General features: G+C 51.1%; 1 protein-coding gene across 6 annotated transcripts in view; it reads left to right on the top strand.

Moving 5' to 3' along the window:
* Positions 1 to 18416, top strand: part of MCF2L (MCF.2 cell line derived transforming sequence like) — a 155810-nt gene that overhangs the window by 56477 nt on the left and 80917 nt on the right. The window contains exon 1 of one of the 6 annotated variants that reach the window (XM_016151912.2): positions 1237 to 2985. The exons of 4 other annotated variants lie outside the window; for them this stretch is intronic. In XM_016151912.2, coding sequence (XP_016007398.2) covers positions 2883 to 2985 — 103 coding nt within the window. In that variant the 5' untranslated portion in view covers positions 1237 to 2882. Of the gene's footprint in view, positions 1 to 1236; positions 6306 to 18416 lie in introns of those variants that run through there. One more of the 6 variants, XM_036228794.1, reaches the window with a different exon arrangement.

The raw sequence follows: 18416 nt of genomic DNA, 5'->3' as shown, positions 1-18416 counted from the left end.
GTGGGGTCGGCGACTCTTCAGATGCCAGGACGCTGCGCCTGCACTTCCCAGCCTCGCGGAACTCCACTGAACACCGCGTCTTGTTTTCTGGACGTGCTTATTTGGGAAGACGCGTTTTTGTACCTGAGTCCTCAAGTGTGGCCAGCAGCCTCAATGCAGGGGTTCAGCAGAATGCCGCTTCCCTGCCTGTGTCAGCCCCAGAAGAATTGAAAATTCAATTACCTAACATCTCCTTTGGTTTAAGACAGCACTAAATAACTCCCTGCTCTCCTGACATAATTAATTTAAGACTCTTTTACTGCCAAAAATCATGCCATGTATTGATAGGAAATTAAAAGTAGCTTGAGGCCATATCATATAAAATATACACTTGGGGTCTAAAAAGAGCCTGTCCACCCGTCAAGGGGCCTGGTTGCTTTAGCTTCCCCAAGCCTGGCTCAGCACACCTAGGGCAGTGTGAGGGAGAGCTTGGATCTCAAGTGCTTTTTGTGTGTTTTTCACCCACGAGCTATCAAACAGCTTAGGGGAGGACATGCCCACCGACTGCTAGGCAAATCCCACAGAGTTTTCAAGATGTTCGCCAAACCCAGAGGCTGCAAACCTACAAGGCGAAGAAACAAACAGATTGTGAGTGAGGTTCATATCTCAGAACAGACTTTTGGAAAAGGTTTTAATTAGTAACATCTTTAAGACATATTTAGATACTTAGGGGAAATTGGATTAACCCAGACCTGCCTAATGGAAAGAGCACATTCAGTCATAAACCGTCTGCATGTGTGCACATGCGCACATTCTGACTTACTAGCTGCTCAGGGGATGGTCCTGGCACTCCGAATTCTCACAATTTTCTCTGCATATCTTAACACTCACAAGGGGGAAGGGAAGGACACGCAGAGGAATTCAGTGCCAACTTCAGAAACAGCACATGACATACGGCTCGTGGTAGTTAGTAATCACCTAGCGGCAGGCTGTTTCTGGGGACGCATAGCAGTCACATTTCGGCATGTCCTTTCCTGGGGCCCCGCGGAGTGAATCAAGTTGAAGGCTTCGTTCCCTGGTCATGGGAAGAGGACTTGCGTCCTGGACGTGCCTCATCAAACGCACCATCTGTTTCCTCCTGATTGTGTGTTGGGACTGGCCTCTGCTTGGAAGCCGACATAAGGGGCAGAAACGAAAACTCAAGTGCCTGACAGCGCCGGCTGCTAATGCTTTGAATCGCAGCCCTGGTTTTCCTTTGCTTCTCGGTGAAGAACATGTTGCCTGTAACTTTCCAGCCTCTGTGCACGATTTTCCTCTTGGAGCTTCATATGGATGCAGCACAGGTTGCTAACTACCCTCACTCCTTGAGTTCTTGGGGGCGGCCTCAGAGGCCAGTTGGCTGCACCCTCAGGTAACAGGTAAGAGTGCAGGGTGGTGGAGCAAAGTGAGAGTGACCAGCACCTGCTCCTCCTACCTGTTCTCATGCTTTTGAGACATTTACTGCTTAAAGTGCATATCTCCACAACCAAGGAAAGCACTGGGTGGAATACACAGTGTTGTAGAAAGCTGAAAATGGATACCAGAGCCGCTGCCTCTTAGGAGCTGAGGAGGCACATATTCCCAGGACCATGACTGTCCTCTCAGCTTCACAGTCTCCAGTGGGAAGGACACATCAGTCTAGCAGGGTCCCTGCAGCCTGCGAACACTCATGGGAAGAGAGGTGCGTCCAGAATGACTGAACTTAAGTAAGTGCATTATCTTGCTGCAAACCAGAGATGCCTGCTCTAATCATATTGACTTATAAAAGAGCAGCCTTGGTGCACTGGAGTGAAGTGTGGTCTTTCAGATAGACCTCTGTCATGTTCTTATTCTGTGACCTTCTGAATAGGCACTGAAATGGACTGCCTGGCAAGTTAGGGGTGAGGATCTCAAAGCCCAAAGTGGGCCCAGCGTGAAGCTGGCACACAGCAGGCAGCAGCCCTGGGACAAGAGGAGCAGCCCAGGCTGTCACTGGGCAGTCCCGAGCACTCACGCCCTGGGAAGTGGCATGGGCACCAGGGTGTGGAGCCTTTGGGCTGCGATGGGTTCAGCATCTCCCTGTGCAAAGTGTCAGCTTGCCAAGTACAGCAGTGTTATCATTTCCTTTCTCCCAGGCTGGACAGCAGACAGGAGTAACAGACGGCGGAACTTGCAGTTTATTTCAAGAAAGCCTGGGGCTGCTTCCCCTCCCTTCCTCCTGCCTTGTAGTTGTTTGTTTGAACTTGAGACTTCCTTAGCTTGGAAGGTGTTTTTAGCTTGGGCTGTTGGAGCAGCTCCTTGACATGGGAGCTCCAGCCAGCAGAAGCCCCCCTTTCTAAGGAAGGAAACGCCCAGAACTCGCAAAGAGGGTGTGGCCTTGCCCCCACTCTGCTGGAGTGCTTCTCCGACACCACAGGCATTTTCCCCACTCTGCCTATCCTGCAAGGTGTAGAGAGCCACGTGCCAGAGTCACTGGACTTGGTGTCGGCGGGCTGGCCCTCCTTGGGCGGGTGTCAGGAGGCAGGCCTAGGGAGAGGGCAGGTTCTGAGCCGCCTGAGTGGACTGTCCGTGCCGGCGGCGGTCATTGCGGAGTGAGGAGCTGGAGGCCGCGGAGTGAGGAGTTGGAGGCTGGAGACTCCTGGACCAGACTTGACGCTCTGTTGTTCTTTCTGGGGACTCGGTAAACCCCAGGTCGCTAGAGGTCGTGTGCGGGGCTCAGCGTGCAGAGCAGCGCCCGGGGCCCTTGCCTACATCCTCAGTGCCCTGGGGCGGTGGAAACCACGTTGCCCTGGCACGGGGGCCGCGTTCGGCCCTTGCACGAGCCCATCCTGAAGAATCGAAGCCTCTACCACTACTGCTGCGCGTCCCTGGTGGGACCCCACGTGATGGCTGAGAGGGGAGAAGCACGGGGAGCCACAGGGAGCCCCAAGCGCCGATTCTGGCTGCCGACCCGGAGGCGCCGGGGGACCTCGAGGCGCCCAAAACCCGGTGAGGCGGGATGGGGTGGTGCCATTCACAGGGTGTCGGGGACAGACTCCAAGTATCTCCTTAGCAGGCAGTTACTTCCCTGTGTATTTCTTTCACTAAACAATGTGTGCCATTTGCAAGACTCTTTTAAAAGGTCAGAAATGAAGGGTTGGGCGGTGTTTGCTAGAGCTCGACTTCAGATCTAGGATTATCTGATTTCCCTTGTCTTCTGGATCTGAGGAATCTGAACTCATGAGTGTCCATTTGGCTGGGATGACAGTGGGGCACGCGAGGAAAGCGCATTTCGTAAGGGGAACACACTCAGCAAAGGAGGCTCGTGTGCTGCGCGCTTGCTGCCTGGACAGGCATCCTACGGGTGGGAGACTGGAGTGGAGGTATCTCACATCCTGCCCCGGCGTCCACGCTCCTGTCTTCCTCTGCAGCTAGAGGTCAGAGCGCCAGGCTCAGGCAGGCAGGTACCTGCCAAGGAGCAGGCAGCCCCTGAGCAAGTTTCTCTCCTCTGAATGGCAGTTTTTACTAGAAGAAGGGCATGGGCGCTCTGAGCATTTGCTCAGCCAGATGGCACAATTGAAATTCTCACAGGTCTCAAAATAATGTTTTTACAAATTGACTTCCAAAGGAGCAGAGATATTCCAAAAAGATTTAGTTGGAGAAAAGAGCCTTGTCATTCACTCTGTTCCTTCCTCCCAGGAGCACCCCTCTCTTCTTCATGGACCTAGAAACAGGTTTGCTGTTGAACTTGGGGCAGCAGCTGACTCTGTGATCCCAGGTATGCTGTGAGATATTGTTAGGGTGACAGGGTGGCATTTGTTCCTGGACAGATGCCCTTTATGTCTGTAATGCACAAGACATCAAAAATAACAGGTTAGAGCCAGCCCCATGCCTCTCCATGGTTTGGGGGTCCCATGGTTCCTCTCTCTATTTTGGGGAGGTTGAGCAGACTGCCTGGGGCTGACCGGTTAACACCGGGGAGAAGAGAGAAGCCCAGTGCGGGCTCAGTAAACCTGTGTGAAACCTTCCCTGGCCTCGCCTGTTGAAACCTTGACAGCAGAACTTCCCAAGCAGGATGGAGCTTGTGACTCTGGTGTGGCTGGCAGCTCTGGGGGCAGAAGAGCCTCCCTCAGTTTCCCTTTGGGATGGGGACAGAGCCCACAAACAAAGCATGTCTGCTTCTGCTCCTTTGTTGTGGTTTTGAGCTCAGCCGCATCGGTGCAAATGATTCAGGGTTAAAATAACAAGGTCTCGACGTTCTCACCAAGCCCACTGACTTCTGCCCTAATACAGAGTGAGTGGGATGGTCATGAGGGGCCACGTGTGGACTCTTGGCCCCACCCAGCAAATGTCAGGGGTGTGAAGGTTCCGTTCCTGCCTCTCACGTTCTTCTCCCAAGCCCACCTTCTCCATGGTTAGGTGGAGGTCTCCGAGTTGTCTGATCAGACCCACCCTGGCCGTAGGGGATCTCTGCTCTGGCTCTCTTAGGGTTGCAGCGAGGACCCTTGACTGTGATAGGACTGAATTATCATCCTGATGCCTGGGGATGGTGAAGACAGGGCCAGAGCCTGCCCCACCCCCACCCCCTTGCCAGCCATGTGGCCTGGGCAAGTGGATCTCGTGTTCCGAGGTGCCCTCTTGGGGGGAGGCCCCCAAGGCATCCTCTCCCTGAAATGAAGACCCCAAGGTGTCCCCTCACTTTGAGTCGTGAGGCAGCAGTGCTGGGGTTGCAGCTGGGCCCCCGCAGGGATGAGCAGGGAGCTGCCGTCTGACCTGAGCGGCTCCTCTTTCCCTCGGTCGTGCTCCTCGGATGCCGTTAGTGGCCGTTGGTGGTCAGGACTCAGTGTGGACGGTGGGCAGTTCATGCTTCGTGAGGTGCGAGGCCCTGGGTCACTGTGGCTCCGTGCAGCCCTTCAGCCTCCTTGCGCTGTGCGGTCCCCCACCTCCCTGCACGAATGCGGCCTGGTACTCCCCAGCGGAGTCCCCACGACCTGAAGGAGCGGAGTTTCAACGAACTGATGGTTTCACTTAGAATTTAAATTTCCTCTTTTTAGAAACATGTTTTAGGTTGGCAAGGACAAGCAAACAGAAACAGAATTAATTAAAAGAAGCAAATAAATACATTCGAGGCACCTGGGTGAGTCGATCGCTGCACGTAAGCACAGACTTTCCTTTGAGCTTCCTGGTAGCTAATGTAAAAAGGCAACGTAGTAGTCACTGCTTCTTACTTCTTGCCCCAAACACCCTCTTTCCTCAGGTGTAGCTCAGGCTGGAGGACACAGAACTTGGTGCTGAGGCATCTGGTCTTTGTGGGGTCTTAGCCACAAGGAGCCCTGGAAATGCAGGCGTACCCCCACAGCCCCCTGGCCCCTCAAGCCCCATTGTCTAAGCAGCTGGGACTCCAGTGCATAATGGGGCATGTCACTGGGCACCTGCTGGGTGGAGTTTATGGACTCTGTTCAGTGCCTTGATCTCTGAGAACGGAGTGAGGGGAAATCTTTCCCAGTGTCCCCAGAGAGCCCAGATCGTGTAGTGGGCGAGGCAGGACCGGCCGCGGCGTGGCGTGAGGGAGCTCAAGAGTCCTCCGGGCTCTGAAAGAGGGCGTCCAGGTGGGGGCTCGTGCTTTACACCTCAGACCTGCTAGAGACACACAGACTGAATGAAAAGCTGAAAAGAGGCGAGAGGGGCATTGCAATATGGGGCCTCCGCCTCCACTTTGCTCGCCTTCCTTTAAGTAAATATAGGCGCCGCCTTTGTTTGTTCTCGAAAATTGTCCCTTGTGTCCAGAGAATTGGACTTTGTCAGACAGAAGAAGGTAGTGACATGGAGTCATTCTCTCCTGAGTTAATGTTTCTAGCAAATACACTCCTGTCCCCAGGCGGTGCGGGACGTAGCAGCCGTGTTCGACTTCCCCATCATCGGGTTAAAAAGCGCGGGGAAGCGATGCCGGCAGAGGTGTCCCTCGTACCTTCTGTCTCGCAACACCTGGCCGGCCAGCCAGGAGTCTGAGTGTAAACACGGAGGGTGGAGTGAGTAGATGCGGGCCTACAGGGGAATAATCTCCTTTTAATAACTCATCCTGGTTCGTGGGTAAAAATGAAAGTAAAAAGTCAGCTGGTCCCTCGTGCACATTTTAAGGAACAAAGTTCAGTGAAAGATGGCTAATGGGTAACCACAGGAGGATAGCAGGACCGAATGCAGGGGAGTGTGTTTCCCTGTCTGCTTATCAGCCATGGGGGACAGAAATGCTACCAGAATCTCCGTGTCTGAAATGAAAAGCTACTACATTTATTCTGAATGGTGCTCCTGGCTGCTCTCTGTTGCTGAGGGTGAGTCCTTGGGTCCTATAAACCACCATCCCTTTGGGGCACTCACAGGAGATGTATTGGGAGTGGTTAGACCTCCTGGCTTCAATAGTCGTTGCTTTGATATACTAGTTACTTGGGTTGCGCAGTGTAGAGATGGTTCTTACAGAGTTCTCATGTTGACGAGGGAGGATGTCTTTATGAATCCTGTAATTTGTATCCCCTTGGAATTTGGAATAGCTCAGGGAACGGCGATTATAAGTAAATGAGCCTTTTACCCAAAGTTATCATTGGATGTCTCTAAGTTATGTCATCAGCTACCAATAGCAAATGATCTCCCTTTGGCTTACAAGTGTAAGCTCCAGGGATGATCCGAACTTGAGAGAGGGATGCTCCACCAGCACCAGCTGGACCTCCCTCTAAGGGTGCTCGATACATGAAGGTTCACATATAAAATGCAAAACACAACAAAAGCCATTAGCTACGTGGTATTGATTTTTCCCTCGAAAGACTGATGCAAGCCTGGTACTGGCTTGAAGATCGGCTGCTTTGTACGATTAAGTACAGTGCAATGACACAAAGCTGTGTCCATTGTCAGCTTTCCAGGGAGCGACAAATCCCAGGGGGTCTTCCTGGTGCAGTCCCGTCAGAGCCCTAGAACCGTGCGCAGACTGAGCAAGTCTCCTGTCTGGGAAGGGGTGCTGCCCTTCAACTATGAAATTCAGGAATTCTGGAGTGCAGCAGGGGGCATTGCTCCTATATTGGCCGAATCCCACCTTCTCTGTGGCGAGAACTCCGCCGCCGTCATCGTGACCGGGATCTGGTCCTGCTGGGGAAGACATAGCTGCAGTGAATACAGGAGCCTTTGGATATTTCCTCACAATTTTATTTGGCCCTTGGTGCTGAGATCTCATCATCAGATTTAGAGCTTTGCCATTTAGAAAGCTTCGTAGCACTGTCTGATCTCAAGGTCATTCATTTGACAGGCGGGAGGGTCAGGTAGTAGTTGTCGGGATATACGTGGCTTGTCCTAGAGAAGCCACCCACCGCACGCAGGCCAGCGGCGTGGGGCTGGCGGGTGACATGAGAGTGCAACTGAGGGGACCGGCGGGGTTGGCCAGGCTTCCCAGCTGCTCCTGTTGCTGTCACCGTAGTGACAGGACACCAAGGACAGGAGGCGGATCAGCAGCTGATTGGGGAAGATTCAGGGAAGGCGGTGGGCTGGGCGGTGGACCCCCGAGGGAGGGCGGGGAGGGAGGGACAGGGTGGCTGGGCTGGAGCAGAGAGGAAGGCTGGCAGATGGGAATTCTTGGCCTGGGTGTAGACCCTGAAGGCGGGAATGAACTTGGCCTCAGAGCTTGGGGCAGGTGCAGAAACCTGGGCTCTGCCCAAGAGATCTGTGGCCACCTCATCATCTTTAAAACAGTAACACGCTTTTCCCTTGCGGGAAATTGAAGCTTCGTGGAGGTTACCTTCCGAAGTCAGTGGTCGGGCTAAGCCCACAGTTGGACAGAATAGCCTTAAATACTTGACAGAAATGCCTGAAGGAGTTAGTTGTGTTGGTTTCTCCCGCCTTGGTCCAACGCTGGCTGGCAGCTGGAGGATGTGGCCCAGAAGAGGAGGCCACTGCGCTCTCTTCTATCCTGGAGTGAGGCTGGTCTCCCCCACGCCCCCTGCAGGGCGTCCACTTTGTACTGAGCACACCTCCCAGAGGAGAAGGCTGAGAATTTGAAAGGTGCACTTAAGACACAAGACCAGATGGAAAGGTCTTTTGGGGGCTGTGAAAATATCCCATTTCGATTATCTTCGGGATACTTCACTGGTAAGAAAGTAATTTTGGAAGGAACCACATGAATGGGATGAGTCTCTGGGGAAATTGGAGCAAAGATGCCGGCTCCTCCCAGCTCCACAGGAAGGCCCTTGAAAGAGAGGCATCGCTGCTGTCTGAGCACTGGGTGGCCTGCCCAGTGCCGGCTTCAGTTCGTGGTCATTTCAGCCCCAGGCCAGCTGAGCCCCTCACTGCCACTCTCGTCCCTGAGAAGTTTCCTCTGTGTCGCAGACAGGAGCCAGAGCAGACGGCCACGCCCTGACCCTGGGCCCTGCATCTCTCCCACTCACACTTTTGTGGGTCCTCTCAAGGACGCTGGGGGACTCCATGAACCGGAGACATTTGTGGCCAGTGTATCACTTTATATTTTGCCACTAAGCCACGGAGCCACCCGCAGCTGCTAGAAAAGGCCTTTTCAAAGGCTCTCCCTTCTCGCGCTCACTCATCCTCACAAACAAGAGTCAAGAACAGCCTGTCCCTGTGATTTGGAACCGTGGCCATGCCGCAGCGGTCTGAGACACTTAAGGTCACAGAGTCAGGAACGGTCTTCAATGCCCTTGCTTTTGGTTTTGGCGCCCAGGTGCTCAGCTGTCATTTGGGCAGTGGGTCAGCTCACTTCAGTGGATTTATCCTCACCAGACCATCTCTCTGGGCTGCAGCCCCTCCCCCTCCCCAGAGGACCATAGGGATGGTACAGGGCTGCCCACTAGAAGGGTGCACGTGGCCTGGGCGGCCCCTGGGGGTCTCCGGGTATCTGGTTTGGTTTGGTTGGAGTCTTTAAAGCAGGTCTCTCTCTCTCTCTCTCTCTCTCTCTCTCTCTCTCTCTCTCTCTCTCTCTCTGCCTGTCCCTTCCAGCACTTTGTAGATATGCTTTTGTCTACACGGAACATGGTTCCTCCTGCAGCTCCCCAGGACAGGGCTGGCGTGGGCTTCTTAGGACACAGCCTAGGGTCCTCCCAAGCCTGCCCAGCTTGAAGTTAATACAGGGCAACAGAGTTTCTGTTTTGATTCTGTCTTTTTCTTCTGTTTTTTACTTAGCGTCCAAATTCCCCTCCTGGTTCCTTCAGAACTGCTGTTCATGTGACAGGGAAATCCAACAGAGAACAGCTCCCACAAGACCAGGAGGCACGAGCTGGGTGCCCCTTTTTCCCCATTTGGCTAAAAATACTTGACTGGTAAATTAAAATTGAGTCAGAGTGGCAACACAGAGGAAGTGAAACGGCTTTCTGGAACCTCACGGATTGAGTCCTGAATCTCAGAACGCGTAGCTGCTCTGCCCAGAAGAGCAGGAGGCCGGGAGAGGTGGGCTGGACGCGTGTCCTGCGGTCAGAAGCAGGTAGGAGTCTCGGAGCCTGAAGTCGGGGTGTTGCTCAAATGCAAGTGTTTATTAGAACTGGGCGTTTAAGACGATGCGGTAGAGGTTGCGTTAAGAATGTAGATGCAGGCGAGTGTGTCAGGAAAGTGTGACGTCTGACACGGATGTTGGGAGCGCTGATGGCATTGCCACCGGCAGCGCTGCCTTGTTGTCATCGTCCTGATAGATGTTCTCTCCGAGATGGGTGCTGGGACTTGTCCGAATGTGAGACTTTTCCACAGTTATTTGAAATCTGGCTGCTTGCGGTATGTTTGTGTTCCTCAGAGAAGATCAGCAGGGCTAAATATAGGTGGATTGCTCTGAATTAAGAGAGTGTGTAGAAGAAAGTTTCAGGGAAATCAATTGAGAGAGGGAAGCTTCCTCTTGGGGAGGTGTACAGGCTAAGTGGACACTCCGTAACTGTTTGCTGGCACTGCCTAGTTGTAATGATTCAGAGGAAATATGAGTAACATCTGACAGCACATAGCTGTTTGCTATGTGGGTATGGCTACTTCCCACCAGGTTGCATGATACTTTGTATATTCTTTATCTACTGCTACATTTTTTTTTTTCTAATTTTATATGGTGAGCAGAAAAGATTGTTGAGTACCTCTGGGATGCAGTGCTACTCTTATAACAATGTGTATCTAAAATAGACAAAAGAACAAAAAGGAAGAGCAGTGGTGAAAGCCACATGTTTGCATCTGGTGTCTTGGAGCAGGAGTCAGGACCTGTTCCTTTGAGCCTCTAACAGGTGTGTGTAAGCCCTTCCTGTGCGAGTAGCTTTGCGTGAGCGTGCGTCACGCACTTGGATTAGCTGCTGGCTCCGTGGAAACCTTCATCAGAGATTTTACATCAAGCAGGAGATAAAGCTCAATATCTGAGGTCTTTTCTTAACTTGTAGGCTCTGTATGAGATGCAAAGGGGGTCATAATTCAGTAATGTTTTCCTTTTAATTTATCAATCTTGTCATGGTTCAGATTTGTGAGAAACCTTATCCATCCTGAAAGTAGCATGAACAACAAAACCTTTCTTTGTCACTGTCTTATGTTGAAAGACCACTAGGATTTATAAAATGTGTTGGCTACACTAGTTTAAAAACCTGTTGTGGAATTTTTATTCTAAATCCTACAACATCAGAAAGGTCAGGTTCGGGGAAACTACTTTTTCTACATCTCTAGAGATTGTTTTTTCAAGAACAGAAAGTAAAGAGGGTGTTAAGTAAAATCAACACAAATGCTCATCCTCCTGCATATGGAGCCTAGAGAAGTATGAAAGAGCACATTGCCAGACCAGTCAAGGCAGGACACGATAGGCTGACTAAATACTCCATTTACAGTTTCATTCAAAATGTGTGTGAAATATGTCTCCTCTTGCGAGTCAACCTTTATTTTCTAAGATTGCCTGCAAGAGGTGATCAGAGTGCTCTCCATGACTTCTATAGGGGAATCAATTTTCCAAAAAATAAACTGTTTTCTGTATTAAGCTAAGAACAAATGAATTAACGAAAGATTTCAAGGACCTAAGAAGTGTTTTTTTTAATTCATTCGTTCATTTATTTATTGAGAAGCAGGTACTGAATGTCTACTATATGCCAGGCCTGTGATCGGTGCTGAAGAGAAAGCCATAATTATCATTCTATGTTCTTTGTGAACAATTGGGATGGATAACCTGTCTGGAACATTAATCAAGTTCAGGGAGATAAATCAATGATTGAGCTGCCTGATCTGAAACAGGACTCTTGGAACCTGTTTCTTTCTGCTCTGAGAAGCTACCCTTGGCATTCATCTGACAGTAAACAAGGTCCGACAGGTGGGTCCACCCCCTCTGCTGGCTGACCACAGAGAGGGGTGTGCTGCTCTCTTGCAGAGACCTGAGATGGAGATGTGTTTGCTCTAGGAAGCAGTCTGAACCAAACCCGAAAGTGAACCCGGGAGTTTGCCTAGATCTTCCCTAAATATGCCTCTAAGAAACCTGGCCAGCCTGTCTTCCTCTTTGGTTAATTTTGTTTACATCATGTGTAATCTAATTCCCCTATTTGGGAGAGGGGGTATTTTCCTGAATGGTGCAAATGCTTTTCAGACAGTTTCCAGTTATAGTACTTATTCTGTGGAGGGGGGAAAAAAAAAGAAAGAAAAAGCAGATTTTTTTTTAAAGCATGATTTCATTAGAATGTTGGAAATTTTATTAGAAGTTGTTAAGCATTCTAAAAATCTATCAAATTTTGTAAATGGATTAGGCAAAAAAGCCATCCTAAATGTGGCAGCTTGGAATGAGGTTGAAATTTGCATTTTAAAACATTCATTGGGCTTTTGCTTTTCACGACCAGTCTTTCAGCTGTGTCAGACCTGGGGTTGTAGCAGGCTGCCCTCCTTGGCCTATGAAGGATGCTATGAATTCCAGAGTCAGGAGATCTCCACATGTCTTAAATTATCAGAAATAATTTATTTTAAGTCAAGATTTGGCTTGTCTCGACCACACGCCTACTTGACAGTGCTCAGCCTGTTTGTGAGATTTCAGGCCATGAATACCATTTATTGTTTAAAATTTCTTTTTTTTTGGTATACTCCTTAGTAATCTTCTCATTGTATTTAAAACAATTCCTTATGAGGAAGTATTACCTTTTTATTACTACAAACCAGTGTGTAAATTAGCAGTATGCCTAACCTGAGTTGTTGCACGCTACAGGCCAAGTATGAACACATCTGAAGTTGTCTGTCCCAAGGATGGCAGGCACACAGGCAGCCAGGCTCCTGTCTGATAGAGCCTCCTAGGGCTTGGGACACCCTCTAGCTGCTCCTTCTTGGCCTCTGTTAATGGTGGAGTCTGGTCTCTTGAGGGTAAATTTTGAAAGTAAGTACAACTCCCAGGAAGGCAAGTGTTGAACTAGTTAGCTGAGCCAGCAGAATAGTGACTCGGAAGACAGTTTCTCAGCCAGATCTCCTTTATGAAACTTTTACAGAGTGTTCTTGGTTTGTTTTTATGTTTGTTTGTTTGTTTGTTTTTTGGGGGGAGGCACATGACACTTACTTAATGTACCCATCTCCTTAACATTTCATAGCCACTTCATTAATCAGTTATTTTTTTATTGCATTAGGATATCTATATTCATTGTTAATCAGCATGTAAAACACCAAAAAGTTCACTTACGTTCTGATTTTAAAAGCACTGACTTTAAAATTATATTTGACCTCTGAACAAGATAAAAGAAAATGCTTTCAACCTGTGTTTATCTCACATTGTCTGCACAGGGTTTGAGCCCGAGGGCCAATTCCAAACCTCTCACAAGGCAGCCTTGGCTCCCTCTTCGGCCCGAGCATCCCTTCTGAGCTCGGGTCCCATAAAGGTGAGGGGGCAGGGCAGCTCTTGGTCCTGGAGAGGTTTGTGGTATCTGGTGGTTCCCGTATGACAGAGGAGAGGTGACCTGAATGCAATGGGATGGGACATCTCAGTTAAAGGAACACACGTGTTAATACTAAGCATTGAAGTGGTTCTTAGTGTCCGAGCAGTAGCCAGATAGGCAGGTAGGGAATTTTGGTCCAAGAACTTGACTTTTAGCTAGAGACCCGAGGGCTTTCAGCAGAAATGTGAAATGAGGCTTCCCTTTCGGCAAGGAAGTGTAGAAATGGTGTGGAGGTGGGGAAAGACGAGAAGTGGGGAAGCAGTTACTTAGAGCCTCTGGGACTGTCCAGGTCACAGATAATGACCCACAACGATAGCAGAGGAGAAATGGGGGGATGACCGGGAAGACTTTAGGGGAAGAGGACCAAGCTAGGTAATGTTTCCTAGGGGAAGGAGGGAGAAGCCATCAAGGACGGTTCCCGGACAACTGGCTTGGGACTTGGGGGCTAGGCAGTGGGGCCTCAACCGAAAGACATCGGAGAAGGAGAGCGGGTGACAGAACCCATTTTAGCACCGGCAGTGTCTGTGAAACCCGGAATGCAGGTCTCAGTGGGTAGAGGCCAGCCTCAGAGGTGATGTTACAAATACATCGGAAACTGCTTCAGTTCAAAAGGTGTGTTTGCCCGGCTGAGTATGGCATTTCCCTTACTTGGAACCGAAGGCGTGTAAGGACGGTGGAGGACACGGAGAACGCCGGGGAGGTCGGCGGCTTCCTCGACGAGTCATTTCCCCTTTGACATAACAATCCACATAAATACAACAACAGCAACAACAGATAAACACTACCTGATTTAAAAGAAAAGGAGGTGGCGGGGAGTGGAAGGACCAGGGGGTGGTGGTAAACCGACAGCACGTTTGCGTCTCGAGGATGCGCTGCAGTTTGGCGCGATGCCGCCACGAGGGAAACGAGGGCACGAGGATCCCTCCGCATCATTTCCCGCAACCACGCGTGAGCCCACGATTACCTCTAAGTAAAAGCTTGATTTAAAAAGAGACAGCAGACGGGCCGTTCGGAAGCTACGGTCCGTCCATCACCCACTTCCAGAAACCGAAGGAACCTCTGACTTTCTGCAGGCCAATGACCAGCCCTGCCCTGAGCTGCCTCTGCGTCTGCACATCTGGCTGTTTCGTGTCTCGAATTTATCTGAAAGCAAATTTGAGCCTTAGAAATTTTCTGGAATAAAAGACCTTTTTCTAGATGGTTAACCAACTTGAAGAAACCTTTCCTAGATGTTCTAGCTGTGACAGTCCCGTAGAACCCCTTCAGTCCTGGACGTGGAGTCACTCCTTAGCCGGGGTCTGCTGTGGGGCGTCCACGCCCAGGACAGGACATAAGATGCCTGCCGGTGGAGACACTCTCCTGGATCTCTCCTGGCGAGTTATCAAGTGTCAGACTAGTACTTGCTATTAGTACCTGCTAGTAATCACCGGTAAGGGAAAGCAAGCTCCAACTCCTCAGGAAAGATAAGCTGGCCTGGTTACAGCAACAATATGGACGAAGTCTGGGTCAAGACTAGGATGGTCTTTAAATGTTTGAATCAGGTCTATGAAGAAAAATACAGTTAATGTTTAGCCAAAAGAGTACAACTCAGAGAGAGAAAGAGGAAATATAAACTTGGATGGGATTGAGAATAGGGCAACACAAGAATCCTGACCCAGAATAGAATCAACTGCGGGGAATCTAGATAGTCGAGAAGGAACGCTTTGAAATCAGGGAATCTGTCTGGAACCTGCAGCGGCCTGCAGAGGGTGCAGGAGAGAAGACTTCACCAGCCTGGTGTTGAGACCTGACCTCAGAACTGTTCTTGTTCCTGAGGAGGAATCCCAGCTTGCCACCACCTTTTCTTTTCTCCTGATAAATGAAGACACACACAAGCGTACTGGGCACAGACACCGAGAATCAGGTGCATATTTCTGAGTTAGAGGGTTTCGTGGAGCGGGAACACAGCGGCACAGCCGAGGGGCAGCCTTGGGTCCACCCCAGCAGGCCCGAGCAGGGTTCTCAGTGTGAGTCTGTAAGCTGTAAAAGCATCTTTTATAAGTGGGGAAGACATTTTTTAAAGTGATTTTAAGACATTTCATTCACCTTTGGCAAGTCCTCACATCTCATCCTGCTGGGCAGGAGCAGGGGTAAGGCCACACCGAGTGACCAGTGGACGCCACAGCCCTGCTGGTCGAGTTCTGTGGTGAGACCTACTGCAGGGCCCGTCATTTCAGGAGGAAGTCATGCTGCAAACAAAGAACATTCTCTGTTTTCTGGGATACCCACCCTCTCCTGTGGTCACTTCTACCAGGGGCCCGCAGTCCAGTGCCTCCTCACCCTGCAAGCAGCCCAGGAGAGGCTGCAAGTAGCCTATTAGGGACCATGTGACTGGAGCCAGCTGGCATGGACCCATGTGTGCCAACGAAGTTACTCCGGAGCCAGCAGGCGGGGTTTGGCTCCTGGGTCGGCCCCCTTCTTTGCTGTCAGCTGAGGCAAGGGGCTCAGTCTGATTGTAAAATGGGAATGGTGACACTTTTCCTATAGGGCCACTGGCACCCCCAGGTGTTTGCCCAAGATCAGTTCTCAGGGATAACCCCCTGGTCCCCCCCATCCCCTAATCTTGGTCAGCTTTCCGGTCTCATCTCTTCTCTATTTCACATAACATTTTCTGACATACATGGAGCTCGTCTGTGTGTCTGCTCCTCCCATCTTCACCAGTACATAGCTTCGTTCGATGGCTCACCTGGGTCCCCAGCATTGCAGCCTGACCCCGAGTTTATTGTATCCTCATAACTGTATGAGTGGCCCCATCACCCCACTTTGCAGACGAGCTCAGTAAGGCACACGGGCACTCGGCTCTCAGCTCCTGTCCAGGCTGGTGAATGCCACTGCCTACTGAGCATGCTTGAAGGAGTGAAGGAGATAATTATGCAAATAGCTTAGGACAGAGTCCATTGTAGCCAGGACTCCACAGCCACTAGCATCAAAATTGTTATCATTGTCATATTTCTGAGCCCCGGTCACCTGTTGGGTGTAAGATTTTGACCGCCAGGACTTTCAGCTTTGTTCCCCCTCGGTGACTTCAGGGCTGTGGCCAGATGCCAGCGGATCCCCCTGGGGCCATTCCATCCTTCGGTCAGGTGACCGGAGGAGGGAGAGCAGGAGGCAGCTGATTCCAGCCCCACACTAGCTGCCTGGGGCATCTCGGCTCATATCCTAACCCTGTTCGCCTGCGGAAGGGAGCTCCTGTTTACTCCCTGCAAGAGTCGCAGGGAGAGAAGGTGGGGGCCCCAGAGAACGTGAGAACACCCTCTCTGTGTCACTCAGGATGGATGGGGAGCAGCAGAGAATCCTCCATGTGCTAGTGTTGGCCTTGCTGGGCTGGTGACTATTGAGGCAGCAGATGGTCGTGGCCCACGGCCCCTTCAATCCTGGGCTCACGTAATATGAACGAGGCACTACCAGGACATTCCCTCAAGTGCACCCCAGACACCCCCAAACCTGGCCACACGTGTCCTCACATGGCTCTGGGTCAGTCTTAGCCGGATCGAGCTCCCGTCGTCCTCCCACGGAATCCCCCGTTTGCCTCCCAGGGCCTGGCTTCCCCTTTTTCCCAGCGTACTCAGGAGTCTCTTCTGGGTCCCCAAGTTTGGCCAGAGCCTTCCGGCACCTTTAAGTTATATTCTGTAGTGCAAAGTGAATGGTGTTTAAAAATAAAACATGTTTGCTTCAGAGAGTTATAAAAGTAAAAATGGAGTTTTCTGAAGTGCCCACCATGCGACCAGCCCTGGTTCATTACCACTGACCCTGAGCCCCTTCCCACTGGGCTTCGTGTGTGCGGCAGAGCTGGGGGTGGCCCAGAAAAATTTCCCCCATGTTCCCCATTATGTGAAACTGTTCTTGAAAACAGCTTTAAATGAGTGCATTACAACTCTCCTAAGGGGTCTTCCTGTTGCTGTATCTGTCTCCTTTCTCTGTTGTCCTTGAGTCCCAAGACTGGCTTTCTTAGATGTGGATCTGATTGGACCTTGGGCACAGGCTCCTTGGCAAGCCCAGCGCCAAGACCTGGTTCCCACCCCCTCAGCTCTCCCGAGTGCCGACACCCGGCAGGACCCACCCACCTGCAAGCACAGGGCTGTCTGTTTCCTCGTCCTGGCTTGGATGGGCTTGCTCCCTGCCTGAACTCTGAGCTGCTCCTCCCTCTCCCACCGCCCCCACGAAACTCCTGCTCAGACCTCCAGACATACCTGGCACCCTGGCTCGGCTAGTCCCCACCTCCACATCCCAGGTGTGGGCTGGGACCCCTGCAGGGGTCCCGCCTCAGGGCCACCTTCCTTTGTGTCAAGTGGCCAAAGTCCTGCCACTCATGTGAACTGTGAGCCCTGGAGTATGAGGAAGCAAACATAGTTCGGTGGTCCGATTTAGAATCCAGAATCGCCATCGAGAATCTCAGTGGGGCCTGAGACTGAGATCTCCATGGACCAGCCCAGAAAAGCACGTGTTATTCTCTGCAGCCTCCTAAATCCGGCTACAGTGGCATTTTATTTACTCTAAGGCCCCAGCTGCGTTTGCTCTCTGCAGTGTGTATCTACCCCACAGCACCCACCTGGCTTTGTTGGGTTTGAGACATGAAGTTGTTGATCTATGAGGAGGAGAATGCTGCTCCCTGCCCAGGTCCTGTCCATCCAGGTCACAGCTTGTATGGAACAAATGGAGCAGTTGTTCCCGCCACCCTCGGGAGGTGGGGAGTGATGGGTCAGTTCCGATAAACGTTTGGGTGTCGGGCCCCGCCCGGAAGGAGGGAGAAGCTCATTGTTGAGAGCTGGCATCGTGAGCTTCTGTGTCTGTTTTTCCAGGCGGGTGGAGAGTCTTCCTGTTCGGCTCATGGAGGCCGGGCAAGGGACCGCCCGGGCCCTGCTCACAGCTCCTACGGGCAATTGTTCTGCCCTGGGACCTGTGGGAAGGGGTCTTGGGCCCCTCTCGTTGAGTTCCAAACAAGCTGTCAGGTATTCGCTGGCCTCCACTGGGCCTAACAGCGGTGCCCTGGCCATCTTTCAGTCTGCATGTTCCTAAGGCCCCCAAGTAAAACATTACTGTGCACCCCCGATATAACTTCCATACATATTTAGTGTGTACTGTAAAAAACACAGGCAAAAATAAAAGTAAGGAATAAACAGAAAATAAATATAAGTGTGACAGTTCCCATAGCCCACTCTAGGCAAATCCCAAAGCATTCATCATTACTTGATTGGGAAGGGAAAACGCAATGCATAAAATAACTGGGAAATGACACAAAAGTACATAAAATACAAAATTGAGTGGTGTTAAGAGGACTGGGCAGCTCAGAGCTGGGGCGAGGGTGAGAAGGCCGGGCAGGGGCTTTAGGGGATGAGGCGTCTGGAGGCCTGATGAGAAGGCTGAGTTTGCACTGTCTTGGAGGGCGTTTGGTGACTTATCTACCAGAATCTGTTTGAAAATAAATAGAAGGGAGTCCTGAGAGAATGCGGAGAATCAGCCAGCCCTCAGGAGGGGGTCATGGCCCGGAGTGGGCTTTGCCTTGGCCCTGGA

The sequence above is a fragment of the Rousettus aegyptiacus genome, unplaced genomic scaffold (assembly GCF_014176215.1).
Source record: "Rousettus aegyptiacus isolate mRouAeg1 unplaced genomic scaffold, mRouAeg1.p scaffold_m13_p_11, whole genome shotgun sequence".
In the NCBI taxonomy this organism is placed as follows: domain Eukaryota; kingdom Metazoa; phylum Chordata; class Mammalia; order Chiroptera; family Pteropodidae; genus Rousettus; species Rousettus aegyptiacus.
This window is presented reverse-complemented; position numbering and strand designations above follow the sequence as displayed.